The sequence below is a fragment of the Capra hircus genome, chromosome 16 (genome assembly GCF_001704415.2).
Source record: "Capra hircus breed San Clemente chromosome 16, ASM170441v1, whole genome shotgun sequence".
Lineage (NCBI taxonomy): Eukaryota > Metazoa > Chordata > Mammalia > Artiodactyla > Bovidae > Capra > Capra hircus.
The window spans coordinates 74,525,049-74,539,552 of record NC_030823.1 but is presented as its reverse complement, the minus strand read 5'-3'; the positions used below and the strand labels follow the sequence as shown (position 1 = coordinate 74,539,552).

The 14,504-nt window shown below is 38.1% G+C and overlaps 1 protein-coding gene across 1 annotated transcript; it reads right to left on the bottom strand.

Moving 5' to 3' along the window:
* LOC102169690 (complement factor H-related protein 2) lies at positions 3,213 to 9,480 on the bottom strand. The gene is made up of 5 exons (XM_005691046.2): positions 9,338 to 9,480; positions 8,721 to 8,915; positions 8,186 to 8,362; positions 3,889 to 4,071; positions 3,213 to 3,455 (listed from the first exon to the last, which is right to left on the bottom strand). Exons 1-5 carry the CDS (start codon positions 9,420 to 9,422, stop codon positions 3,259 to 3,261), a joined length of 837 nt encoding a protein of 278 aa, XP_005691103.1. The 5' UTR covers positions 9,423 to 9,480; the 3' UTR covers positions 3,213 to 3,258.

Sequence of the window (14,504 nt, the reverse complement as noted above, 5' to 3'; positions counted from 1 at the left end):
CAAAATTCCACATCCATTTATGTTAATTCTATCAATAATGTGGGTGTACAGGGAACAGCCATACATGGCACAACTAATATAATATCTAATGATGAAAAGCTGAAAGTATTTTTGTCTATCATCAAGAAGGACAAGGATACGCACTAAAAGAGTTCCTGGAACCCATTCCACTGTGGTTGTGTGCCTGTGTAAAGCCTTTTTAACACCAGTAAGCAGTTCCCAGATGCCAACAGGGTGTCCAAGAAATCAATTTAATTGTGACACTATCCAGAGATAAAATCAGATTCCACAGGTAAAGGGCTTATTCCCGTATGATCACCCTATACTTCACACACTAGTTATGACCCAGTTTGTTACCTGTGCTTCTGACCAACCGCTTCAAACTGGAGGTTCCTACAACCTCCTCCAACTCAGGATGCCAGTCAGGGTCCAGGTTGTCACATGTACTTCTGACTGACTGGCTATAAATCAGAGGTTCCCATTTTCCCCTCCTTGGGTTTGATTAATTTACTAAAATGGCTCACTCACTAGATTATCAGCTTGTTACAAAGGACATTAAAGACTACAAATCACAAGCCAGATGAAGAGATCAAAACCATAGTGAGATGTCGCCTTACACCTGCCAGAAAGGCTGTTGTTAAAAAGGCATAGTTAACAAGTGTCAGCAGGGGTATGATGGAGAAGGAAATGGCAACCCACTCCAGTATTCTTGCCTGGAGAATCCCGTAGACAGGGGAGCCTGATGGGCTGCTGTCTATGGGGTCACACAGAGTTGGACACGACTGAAGTGACTTAGCAGCAAGGGTATGAAAAGAGAAACCTCAAGCACTTTTGGTAGAACGTAAACTGGTTTACTGGTTGGACTTCCCAGGTGGCGCTAGTGGTAAAGAACCGGCCTGTCAGTGCAGGAGTTGCGGGTTTGATCCCTGAGTTAGGAAGATCCCCTGGAGGAAGGTATGGCAACCCACTCCAGTATTCTTACCTGGAAAATCCCATGGACAGAGAAGCCTGGCAGGCTGCAGTTTGTGGAGTCACAAGGAGTCCAACACGACTGAAGCAACTTAGCACACACACAAACTGGTTCAGCCACTATGTAAACAGTATGGAAGTTCCTCAATAATTAAAAATGGAACTACTATATGATCCAGCAATTCCACTTATACAAAGAAAATGAAAATACTGATTCAAAAAGATACATGCGACCCAGTGTCCACTACATTATTTACAGTAGCAAAGATATGGAAGTAACCTAAGTATTCATAGATGGCAGAATGGATAAAGAGAATGTGGTATATGTATTCAGAGAAATATTATCCAGCCTTAAAAAGATGAAATTTTACCATTTGTGAAAACATGGATGGACCTTTGAGGGCATTATGCTAAATGAAATGTCCAAGAAAGACAAAGAACATATGATCTTACTTATTTGTAGAATCAAAAACAAAACCATAAAAACAAATAAATAAACCAAAGAAAAACTGAGCTTAAGGATACCAAGGGTTAATTAGTGGTTGCCAGAGTCTGGCGATGGAATAGGGAGTTGGGCAAAATGGGTGAAGAAAAAGTTAAAACTTTCAATTGTGGGAAAAAAAAGAAGTCATTGGGAGGTAACATACAGCAGGTAAGCACAGCTAATAATGTGTTAAAATAATATATTTTAAAGTTGTAGACAGTAGATCTTAAAATTTCTTATCACAAGAAAAAAGTTTTTTATTACAATGTATAGTGATAGATATTTAAAAAAAAAGAGTAACAAAGTATTACCTTAAAATATTTTTACTTTATATCTTTATGTTCATCTTTCAGTGTTCATATTTTTGTAGAAATTTGAAATGTTTCCAATCAACTGATTTTTTCATTGGAATACAATTGCCTTACAGTGTTGTGTTGATTTCTGCTGTACAACAAAGTGAAACCGCCATGTGTTTACACATATTCCCTCCCTCCCCCCAACCCGCTTCATCCCACCCATCTGAATTGTCACAGAGCACCGGGTGGAGCTTCCTGTGCTATACAGCAGGTTCCCACTAGCTACCTGTTTTACCCATGGTAGTGTATATATGTCAATCCTAATCTCCCGATTTAGTCTACCTTCCTCTTCCCCCACTGTGTACACATGTTTGTTCATAACTGTGTCTCTATTCCTGCCCTGCAAGGAGGTTCATCTGTACCATTTTTCCTAGATTCCACCTATATGCATTAGTATATGATATTTTTTCTCTTTCTGACTTACTTCACTCTGCATGACAGACTCAAGCAACTGACAAAGGATTCATCTCCAAAATATACAAATAGTTCATGCAACTCAATATCAAAACAACAAACAACCCAATCAAAAAATGGGCAGAAGACCTAAATAAACCTTTCTTCAAAGAAGACATATATGAAAGAGGCACATGAAAAGATGCTAAACATCATTAATTATTAGAGAAATGCAAATCAAAACTGCCATGAGTTATCACCTCACACCAGTCCGAGTGGCCATCATCAAAAAATCTACAGACAATAAACGCTGGAGAGGGTGTGGAGAAAAGGGAACCCTCTGGCTCTACTGTTAGGGATGTAAATTGATACATCTTTGTGGAGAACACTATGGAGGGTCCTTTAAAAGGTAAAAATAGAACTACCATATGACCCAGCAATTCCACTGCTGGGATATCCCTGAGAAAACCAGGGATTTAAAATTCTATAACTTAAAATGACACATGTACTCCAGTGTTCAGTGGAGCACTATTTACGATCGGCCAGACATGGAAGCAACCTAGATGTGTATCAACGGATAAATGGATAAAGAAGATGTGTTACAAAAACACAGTGGAATATTACAGTCATAAAAAGAAATGAAATCTAATTACTAATCTAATAAACTGGATCTAATGACCAATGTAGGTATGACACACAGGTTTTTACGTGTTTGTGAAATGATATTATGAGGATGGAGATAAGCATTTTTTATGAAATAAAGTCTCAGGAAACTTCAGAAGTTATGGAGAATATTTTAGAAAGTTAGAATGATGGAAGGAAGGAGGCATTGAAGTGATTGCATCTAATTTCTTCCCAAAGATGTTTTATAAATAGGACATGTAGCATTTTGACTTTATAAGTGTTAAAGTGCTTTTAAGAAGTGATTAGTTGGTCACCTGGATTATAATTGCACCATCCACATAATATTTAACACAAATTCTGATTTACTTGATAAAATGAGAATTGGATTAATAATGAAAAGTTCAGTTTTATGACTGCATTTTAACCAATGTTTCATTCACAATGAGGATACACCACTTTTCCTTCGTGACAGGTTGTTCGAAATGTATGATTTGGTGTCGTTGGGCGATATCCATATTTACACGTAAATTCAATATTGTCATCTGTTCTAGTATAAAGTTTTCTATCTTGTCTCCATTTTAACTGTATGTTGTGTTGTTGCATCATTTCTTCTGAAATTACACATGCACCTGAAGTTAAAAAGAAACATAGAACATTAAGTAGTATACAAATATATCACTCAGGATTTTAGACTTCCAAGTAAAACCTTCTACACTGGTCCAAGATTTCATTCTCAAAACATTTTCCAAGCCAACTCACTGAAAATCCATTATGTAGATTCCAATTAATGATATTAAAATGAGGTACTACATTTAATTTATTAAGTGTTATAATGAGGGATTCATGAAGTCAATATCACATTGAGTTTATATTAAATAATCTTTCATTGCTATGATCCCTTGAACAAGAGTTTTTCAAACTTTATTTTCTCATATATTATTATCTGTTAGTCACACATTCAATAGAATTGTTGTTAATCCATAAGATTTCTATTCTAAACAACAAAATATTATACCAATTACGCTGATTTTCCCAGGACCCACGAGAAGATGAAAGTATTACCTAAGCACTTTGGTGGTTCTGACCACTCTCCATTCCGACACACTATGTGTTTGTCTCCCTGAAGTACATAGTAGGCCTGGCACTTGTACTCAACAGCTGATTCTGGAGGATATTGCGGTAATGGGAGTGAGACAGTGTCTCCATTGTCTATTGGCGGAGGAGGCCCACATCTTCCTTGAGGATCTAAAAACATAATTTGACTTATTGAGAGACCAAAGAAAAACAGAAGTTAAAGAAAGCAAACAAAAATATACCACAATATGTAATATCAAGATTTATGATTTCTGATGAAAGAAATGATTCATTTAAGGAATTTTAATCACTTAAACTGAGAGTAAAATTTTAAGGCCTTCCTTTCACCCCATGTGAAAGCATACATTAGACATTAGCAAACATGTCTGCTCTGTGGTATTCTGGTACTTAAAAATATTTTCCTTAATGAATGTTTGCTAGAAAGATGGATTGCTACCATAAACAAAGGAAGTTTCTTGGTCTTAGGTATTAAGCATACTGCAATGGCTATTGGATCTTCAGTAATTTTAAAAATTGATTTTTATTTTTTTTCCAAGAGAAATATCAACTTCTTAAATAAAATTCAAGAAATTACAAATGTGTATAATGTGAAGGGAATTTCAGGCTTTCTGTCTGGACAAAATGAGAAGGGAACATTTCTGCTTATTTCTTCTGCTACATATTCCCTCTGTTAACTAAAAATCCTCAACAGAATTATAAAAACCAACATAAGAGGTTGTGAAGAGTGTAGAAAAGAAGTAGATTGTTTTGAGAACTTGGGATTCAAGGAGTTACAATGCACTGGCTGTTGGAGCTTTCACTTTGCTTTGTATGTATCAGGACCAGGCACTGAGATTGCAACCCAGACACGATCTCACATTCAGGCAAAATTAACAAACAAAAAGGTCACAAGAAGGTTCTGCTTTCTTTAGGCACAGGCCCAGGAAAGAATCAACCTAGCAAGGCAGAAACATTTTCTTTCATAGTGCAGGACTTGGTCTAGAAAAACATCACAGAGGAAACCTAGGACTAACCCTCTCCTCACGTTGATCAACAGGGGCCTTTGATGAGTCTAGACTTTTCACCCATGCTGGAAGGGAACAAGATGCCTGTCCTTGTGTTTGGACTGCACCCTGGGGGTTTCATGGTCTCCCGGAATCTGGATCTTGCATCTGCCGTAAAGTTACTTTTGTGGATAGATGCTAAATTTTTATTATTGAAGGTGGAATACCAGGAGGAGCATCTTATCCTTTATCTTGCTGACATCACTCTAACCTCTGTGCTATTTTTGTCTGTATTTCATAATTGTTCTCTTCTTTCTGTTTGGAATTTCTTGTTTCTAGTAATTTTGTATATTCTCTCACTATTTTATTAATCTGTTTAGCAGATTGCTTCTGCTTCCTTTCTTCAATTAATAATAATTCAATCACATTACAGTTTTTTGGACACATATGTTTGGTTTGCAAATGCTCATTTTTAAAAAAAATTTATTCTATATCGGAGCACAGCTGAGTAAAAATGCTGTCTAGTTTCAGGTGTTCAGTAAAGTGACTCAGTTGTACATATAAATGTATCTCTTCCTGGAAATTTTTTTTATTGCAGTGTAGTTGATTTGCAATGTTGTGTTACTTTCAGGTGCAAAGCAAAGTGAATCTCTTATACATATATCAACTCTTTTTTAGATTCATTTTCCATAATCACCCAATAAAGGTGATTTTTAAAAATTGCTAAAATCACCTCTATTCAGATTTGAATTACATACAATAAAATCCACGTGTCAGCCAATGATGTGACAGTGTGTAGCTGTCACAAACCCAACCAACTAGAGGCAGTCTTCTCCTCCCTTTACAATTCTGCTGTTTCATTTCCACTCCACCCCTCCCCCACAACTCTCCTCTGCTTAGAAGCCCATGTTTTCTGTCCCTACGGAGCAATGCTGCCTTCCTACAACTTTGTTTATGGATTCATATAACATGCCTTCTCTTACATCTGGCTGCTTTATGTCATCAAATGTCGGGCCCCATCTGCTCTGTGGTGTCTTGCGTCATTAGCTCACTCTTTTTCACTGTGGAACAGGGTAGCTTTATATAAGTGTAAGTATGTTTATCCATTTTATCCTCTGTTGACTATCTTTTGAAGTGTTTCCAGTTTGTGGCAGTTATAATTGAGCTATTTATGCACACCTGAACTCAAGTCTTCGAGTAAACATGTATTTACTATTTCCTGCTGTATATTTAAAAGTGAAATTGCTGGGCTATCTGATACATGCATGATTAAATCTATAGGAAACTGCCATACTGATATTCAGAGTGATTGTACCATCTTACATTCCCACCAGCAATGTGTGAGAGTTCCAGGTGAATCCTCACTAACAAACAGGATGATTGGGTTTTTTTTAACTGAGGTACAATTGGTTTCCAATACTGTGTTAGTCTCAGGTGTATAGCATGGTGATGCAGTACTTTTATAGATTATACTCCTTTGTAGTTTAAGACAGAGACTATAATTCCCTCTGCTATACCATATACCCTTGTGGCATATCTGCTCTATATAATACATGGTAGTTTGTACCCTTTAATGCCATACCTCTAACTTGCCCCTCCCTACTTCCTTCCATCTTTTGCTAACTATGAATTTTTTTCTATATCTGTGAGTCTGTTTCTGTTTTGCATATATATTCAGTTATATTATTTTTTAGATTCCATATATAAATAATATCATAGAATATTTGACTTTCTGAGTTGAGTGTATTTCACTGAGGATTATATTCTCTGGGGCTATCCATGTTGTTACAGATGGCACTATATCATTCTTTTTTTTTGCTGTGTAGTATTCCATTGTATATATACAATGGAAAACACCTGAGTTGGTAGCCAGGGGAGCCAACTTTGTGATGAGATTAAAAGTTTCAGTCCCACAACCCTGACCTCCAGGGAGGGAAGAGTGGCTGCAGATCACATCAACTGCTGATGGCCCATGGATTAATCAATTTGCCCCTGTCATAAAACCTCCATAAGAAAAAAGGATGGGATTCTGAGAGATTCCTGGGTGGTGAACATGTGGACGTGCTGGAAGAGTGGCTATTATGAGGGGCCTGGAAGTTCCTCGCCTTCTACACACCTCACCCTGTGCCTCCCTTCCATCTGAGTGTTCCTCAGTTATGTTCTTTATATTCTTTAAGCTGGCAATATGAGAAATCAAATGTTTCTTTCAGTTCTATGAACCACTCTAGCAAATTAATTGAACCTGAAGATGAGGTCCTGGGAACCTCTAACACATAGCCCGTAGACAAAAGCATAGATGACAAGCTAGACTGGTGACTGACTTGTGAAGTGGGCGGTGGGAGGAAGAAGTCTTGGGGGCCTGAACGCCTACCTGTGGGAACTGACAGTATTTCCAGTTAGACAGTTTCAGGGAATTGCTTGGTGTTAGGGTCACTAAGAGTCGGACACGACTGAGTGATGTCACTTTCACTTTTCACTTTCCTCCATTGGAGAAGGAAATGGCAACCCACTCCAGTGTTCTTGCCTGGAGAATCCCAGGGACGGGGGAGCCTGGTGGGCTACCGTCTATGGGGTTGCACAGAGTCAGACACAACTGAAGCGACTTAGCAGCAGCAGCAGCATGGAAAACATGCATCATTGTAATAGGAAAGATCATTAAACAACTGGAATGGCCTATTTCAACAATTATAATTATAGGCTTGTCCTAAGTTGAAGTAAAAGCCACGTGGGGTAACTGAAATATTCAATTTGACGAATTTGGTTTTGACCTTGAAAAAGGCTAGTTTTCCTTCCCTTGGTTTCCTCCCTATGTATCATTCACTTACTTGCTGAAGGACCTTGTCAGAGTCAGCTGGCTGCCTTTAAAAGTTCCATGAGAGACCCATATTTTGATTTGCTTCTTTTGATGCATTGTTATGTTTTGTGAAGCTATTGAGATTTACATTAAAATGCTGTATATTCAAAAGCAGCACAATATGCATTACCAAGATTTGTTGATTCTGATAAAAATCATTTACTGAAGAAACTATATAATGTGAGAATTATAGTTTTTCACCGTGTTCTTGGCTAGTGTTTGCTATTATTACATTAAATTTATGTGAGTAGACAAAATGATTTTCTAGTGATGACCCAGGTATTTGCAGCTCTACTTAGGCAGAGTTGGAACCTTGAACTGAAAAGGTGATGACAGTAGCAACAGCAAAATCGCCTGCACTTAATATTGTTATTTCTCTATAAAATATGAATAAATACCGGACCTGAGAGCACAGTGTGTTACTCACAGACACGACGGCATTCAGGAGGGGAGGACCAGCCACTTTCTCCGCATGCAATGCTGCTCTGACCGTTTGGGGGGCTGTAGCCAGCATTACACACAATGTGAACGACGTCACCTTCCCGGTGCGTTTGTCCTGAAGATGTAGATTGACCATTTTCCACCCAAGGGAAAAAGCACTGTCCTAAAAGGCAAAAAATGACTGGTACTCAGTTTGCAATGAAAGAGTATGACATTTTGCGAAGTTCCAAAGAGAAATCAAGTACAAAAATTTTGCTTCTTAAAAATTTGGCCATGCATGTAAAAAATTAGTACGCCATGTCATTAATTTCAACTTGTATAATGAAAACGTTTTTCATTTGTAAAGTCTCTTTCCACAGACATCTTCCCACAGTGACTGTCTTAGGTCGACCTGTCTTTGCTGGCTCCTCTGGTCTCCACTGCTACGACTGCCCAGACCCTGCAATTCCTTCAGGCACGGCCTCTCCACCCACTGGACACACTGATAATTCATCCCGGTGATGAGGAGGGTGCTTACTCACTGAGGCACTTTGGTGTTGGGGACCATCCTTCCTCTGTACAGTTTATTCGAGTCCAGAGTGATTGTGAAGGAGTCACAAAGCTGTGTTCACAGGTGTAGTAGAAATATTTCCCTACATCAGCTGGGAAGGATTTTTTATATCTATTTTCATTATATATGCTTCCATGTTTTATTTCTGGAAAATCACACGTTCTTCCTCAAGGAAAAAAAATAGTTATCCTACATTAGTGAATAGTTCTATGTATGTTAATAATCCCATTGATGAATTTATTATTCTTCGTAGCTTAATTATCCCACTTGTAGTAGTGATAGAGATCTGGGACAGTCTATAACTAATAGGGCGTAAAGGTCTTGGAGAAACACAGGATGTTTATGTTCTTTGGAAGTGTTTCTAATATTGACATTATACAGGATAAAAGAAGAGAGAGAAAACATAATGTATTTTCTTTTTCCTTAGAGTATGAGGTAATTTCTCTATAAGTTTACTCTCCATCATGATGACACAATACAGACAATTTCTACAAGTCGCCTATTAAAATATAAAGACCCATGAAAGTAGGTAAAACATGAAGCTACACTTAAGAGGGAAGCTGAGTGTTCAGATCTGTTTCAACTTACCTTGCCCATGAGCACAGCAAACCCACAGGGTGAGGATGACATTGAGTAGTAACAGCATGTTAGACATTCTCAAAGGCACGTTCATGCAGGTATTCCAGTTGTGCTGTTTGGTTGTTGAGCAGCTCCTCAAGTGTGACTCTGAATTTAAGGGGATATCTATCAGCGTGATGCTAGTTAAGTGAGGTCACTTAGTATCAAAGTTCAAAGAACTTTGCCACATCCCTGAATTCCTGGTAGTGGTTTCAAAACAATTTCTTGAATTCATTCCCAGATATGTACTTGTCTGTTTGCACCAATGTAATTCAGCAGGGAAGAGAAGTTTTCCCCAGAAAGAGTGAGGTGACAGTTGCCTTTTGGTTGGTAAACAAAATAGAACCCTTTTAAAAAATATATATTTTTATTGAAGTAGAGTTGATTTACTATGTTGTGTCTATTTCTCTTGTATAGTAGAATAGTTCAGTTATGCATGTATTCTTTTTTCACATTCATTTCCACTGTGGTTTGTCTCACAGTACTGAATACAGCTCCCTGCGCCATACAGTAGTTTTGTTGTTTATCTTTCATATGTGTAATAGCTCGTGTCTGCTAAGTATCAAGAAGGCAGGAAGAGAAGGGAACCCCAGAGGACGAGGTGGTTGAATGGTGTCACCAACTCAGTGGATATGAGTCTGAGTAAGCTCCGGGAAATGGTGGAGCACAGGGAAGCCTGGTGCGCTGCAGTCCATGGGGTCACAAAGGGTCGGACACGACTGAGTGACTAAACAACAACAAATGTACCTGTAAGAGTTTGTTTGTTTCTTTTTGGGGAGAGTACTAGATTGGCCTCTAAAGTGATATAAAACACTAATTTTTAAATTAAACACTTCTCGAAAAAACACCATTTCTTTCTCAGCCAGATGAGTAACCAAGTCCATGTCCCTAACACTTTCTCACAGCCTTTACTTACCTTCTCCCAGCTTTGCGTGGGGTAGGGATTTATGAAAATTGATGTGTACTTGGACCTTACTCCACCCTCTAGGTTTTCTTGTGCTTAGGGAAGCACCAGTGTTTTTGGAACTCACTTGGGATCATGCTATTAAGTACAGGAGTTTCAGTGTATTCTCGGCATGAAGTATTGAATGTGCTTTGCATGTGTGCTCCCTTGAGTCTGACTCTTTGTGACCCCATGAACTCTAGCTGCTAGGCTCCTCTGTCCATGGGATTTCCCAGGCAAAGATACTGGAGTGGGTTGCCGTTTCTTTTTCTGTAACGTACTTTGAGGCACCTTTTAATTTTAAAACATATTCAGATGCACACAATGATAATCCTCTTTTTATAGGAATACAACTCAAGAATCTTTATCTGTTCTTTCACTGACTTATTAATTGCTTTTATTCCTTATTTTGTTTATATGTGTGTATTTATATAACTAATTATATTTGTCATCATTTAAAGTGTAATTCTTTTAATAGAAGAGAATTTCTATTATCAAGAAATTCTATTATCTAATTATCAAGCAGATAATTAACATGGAAAATATAATACTACTAGAAAGGAGAAGAAAATAGATCAGTCGCCAATGTGAGAGAGTTAATGCACTGAAATTATTTATTATTTCCTTACGTAATATTACTATGATAGTTTCAAAATACTAAATTATTTATTAATGTAATTAAAGCTTCGAGAATAGAAAAATAGCTTATAGCAACTAACCCTTCTATAAAGAAATATTATAAACTAATACAAACTACAGCAGTGAGTACTTGACATACTGAAAGAAAGCAGAAAATGGTAAGTGTCCAACCCTTGAAAAAATGGAACCAAACTGGGACCTGTATTTACCCATTTTTGGGGGAAATTCCCCCAAATCTTCATATTTCTCCTTAAGTTATCTACAAAATCCACATGAGTATTTATGGGGTGGAACTCCAAAATCAGATAAAATAAAATTAAAAAGAGAATTACTATATAATAATGAAGAGTGTTTTATAATAATAAATATCCAGATGATGTTGGATTCACTAAGGCAAAAGGGAAACACCATTACAATGGCGAGTGGTAAGGGCAGAGGAAAGCATCGTTATACATGTGATGGTTATAAATTAAGGGTTCCACCAAGAAAAGGCCTTAGACCTATGATATTAAAACCTCATATAAAAACAAAAATGGGAAAAATATTAAAAGCCACACTGACTTTTATAAATACTTAAAAACTTTATTAAACGCATTTGAGAAAATGTTTGAAGAGTGCTGCACTGCAAATTGTAAAACAAAACTGAGAAAAATGTTAAAATGCAAATCAAGGGAGAAGTAGATGATGATTCTTTAATTTGTCCTCCAAAAGTTAATAATATGATTTAAAAATGCATGTGCCAATGGCCAGATCTTGAAAATAAAAGAAGGTTCATAATACCAGATATCTAGATTTATAATTAAGATATTGTGTTTATCACCATGTGGTAGTTGGCTAATGATAGTCAAATTGACCAGCAGAAAGAAGAGAGTTCAGAAATACACACCCACCCAGAGATTACGTTTTGGGCACCAATGTAATTCAGCAGGGAAGAGAAGTTTTCCCCAGAAAGAGTGAGGTGACAGTTGCCTTTTGGTTGGTAAACAAAATAGAACCCTTTTAAAAAATATATTTTTATTGAAGTAGAGTTGATTTACGATGTTGTGTCTATTTCTCTTGTATAGTAGAATAGTTCAGTTATGCATATATTCTTTTTTCACATTCATTTCCACTGTGGTTTGTCTCACAGCACTGAATACAGCTCCCTGCGCCATACAGTAGTTTTGTTGTTTATCTTTCATATGTGTAATAGCTCGTGTCTGCTGACCCCACTCTCCCGACTCTTCCCTCCCCCACACCATTGGCAGCCACAGGTCTGCTCTCCACGTCTGTGAGTTGTTTCTGTTTCACAAATGGGTTCCTTTGTGTCATATTTTAGACTCCACATATAAGTGATATCATATGGCATTTGTCTTTCTCTGTTTGCATAATTAGTATTGAGAGTCCTTTTGATGTTCAACTCAAAAAACAGAAAATTGATTAATTAATTTTCTTTTTCCTTAGGAAAGTATGTGGTAATTTTCCTGTAAGTTTACTCTCCATCACGATGACACAATATAGACGATTTCTACAGAGGCACATGAAAGTAGATAAACATGAAGTTACACTTAAGAGGGGAGCTGAATGTTCAGATCTGTTTCAACTTTTTCCATGAGCACAGGAGGACGACACTGAGTAGTAACAGTATATTAGATATTCCCAACGGCATGTTCATATAAATATTCCAGCTGTGTTGTTTGGTTGATTAGTGGCTCATCAAGTGTGACTGAATTTAAGGGGATTTCTATCAATATGATGCTAGTTAAGTGAGGTTACTTAGTAAATATCAAAGTTCAAAGAGCTTTAAAAATCCATGATTTCCTAGGAGTGGTTTCACAACAGTTTCTTGAATTCATTCCCTGATATGTACTTTTACAAGTCTTTTTTTTTTTTTAAGACAGTAACAGACTGGCTCCAAAAGTGACATAAAAATCTAATTTTTAAATTAAACACTTCTCAAAAATCACTGAAGTTCTCTCTCAGCCAGGTGAAGTGTATATGAATAACTGATTCCATGTCACCATCACTTTCTCATGTCCTTTCACCCAGCTTTGCTTGGGGGTCTATGAAAACCAACGTGTCTTTGGACGTTACTCCACCATGTATACTTTCTTGTGCTTATAAAGTGAAAGTCCCTCAGTCATGTCTGACTCCTTGAGACCCAATAGACTATAGCCCACCAGCCTCTGTCCATGGGATTCTCCAGGTAAGAATGCTGGAGTGGATTGCCATTTCCTTCTGAAGGAGATCTTCCTGACCCAGGAATCAAACTCGGGTCTTTCACACTGCAGGCAGATTCTTTAGCGTCTGAGCCACTAGGGAAGCTGGTGCTTAGGGAAGCACCAATTAAAAAAAAAAAAAAACTCACTTGAGATAACAGTAGTGAGTACAAGAGTTTCAGCATATTATTGACATTAAATATTCTTTAATGTGCTTTGAGGCACCTTTTAATTTAAAAATATATTCAGATGCACAGAAAGATACCCTGGAGGGGGCATGGCAACCCACTCCAGTATTCTTACCTGGAGAATCCCCATGGACAGTGGTGCCTGGAAGGCTACAGTCCATGGGGTCACAAAGAGTCAGACATGACTGAGCGACTAAGCACAGCACAGCACAAGAGTGTGTCACTCCCGTTTCCACTGGATTCCTGGTGCTGTTAATCTTGTCCAAGGAGGCACAACACCGTATATCAGATGCTGACTTAGAGCAGAGGGAAAATGGCCACAACCTGCAAAGGATTGACAGCTTGGAAGCTCGCTGAAACTGAGTTTTCCAACTGCTCTGCCACTATTCTATCAATTGAACTGCTTCAGGTTGCTGGAGCCTATATATTCACTGCTGCTAAGTCGCTTCAGTCGTGTCTGACTCTGTGCGACCCCACAGATGGCAGCCCACCAGGCTCCGCCATCCCTGGGATTCTCCAGGCAAGAACACTGGAGTGGGTTGCCATTTCCGTCTCCAATGCATGAAAGTGAAAAGTGAAAGTGAAGTTGCTCAGTCGTGTCTGACTCCCAGCGACCCCATGGACTGCAGCCTACCAGGCTCCTCTGCCCATGGGATCCTCCAGGCAAGAGTACTGGAGTGGGTTGCCATAGTGAATTCCAAAATTCACTAGGCTACTGCTGCATTTCTTTTGCTGTGACAGGAGTTCCTTGATCAGAAGCATTGCTCTGTGGACCACCACCCTCCACAGAGGGTTGTTTTGGCAGATGCATTGTGCAGGGAAAGCACATCCATCTGGAGCGAGTTGTCATTTCCTACGCCAGAGCATCTTCCTGACCCAGAGACTGAACCCTTATCTCCTGCGTCTCTGCATTGCAGGTAGATTCTTAACCATTGAACCACCAAGGAATATATACCCTTGCTTTGTATATGTCTTTATGTTAAAATAACATATTCTATGTTTCAAAGGTGATATACATTAAAGACAGAAAAATTCAAGAATGCGTGTACACAAAAAGGAGTTAAACACCACATTTTACCCCATTATCTCTAAATTCAACTATAGTTATTCTAAATATTCTATTCCATTTCTTGCTAATATTTTTCTATTAAAAATGCATTCAGTGTTTA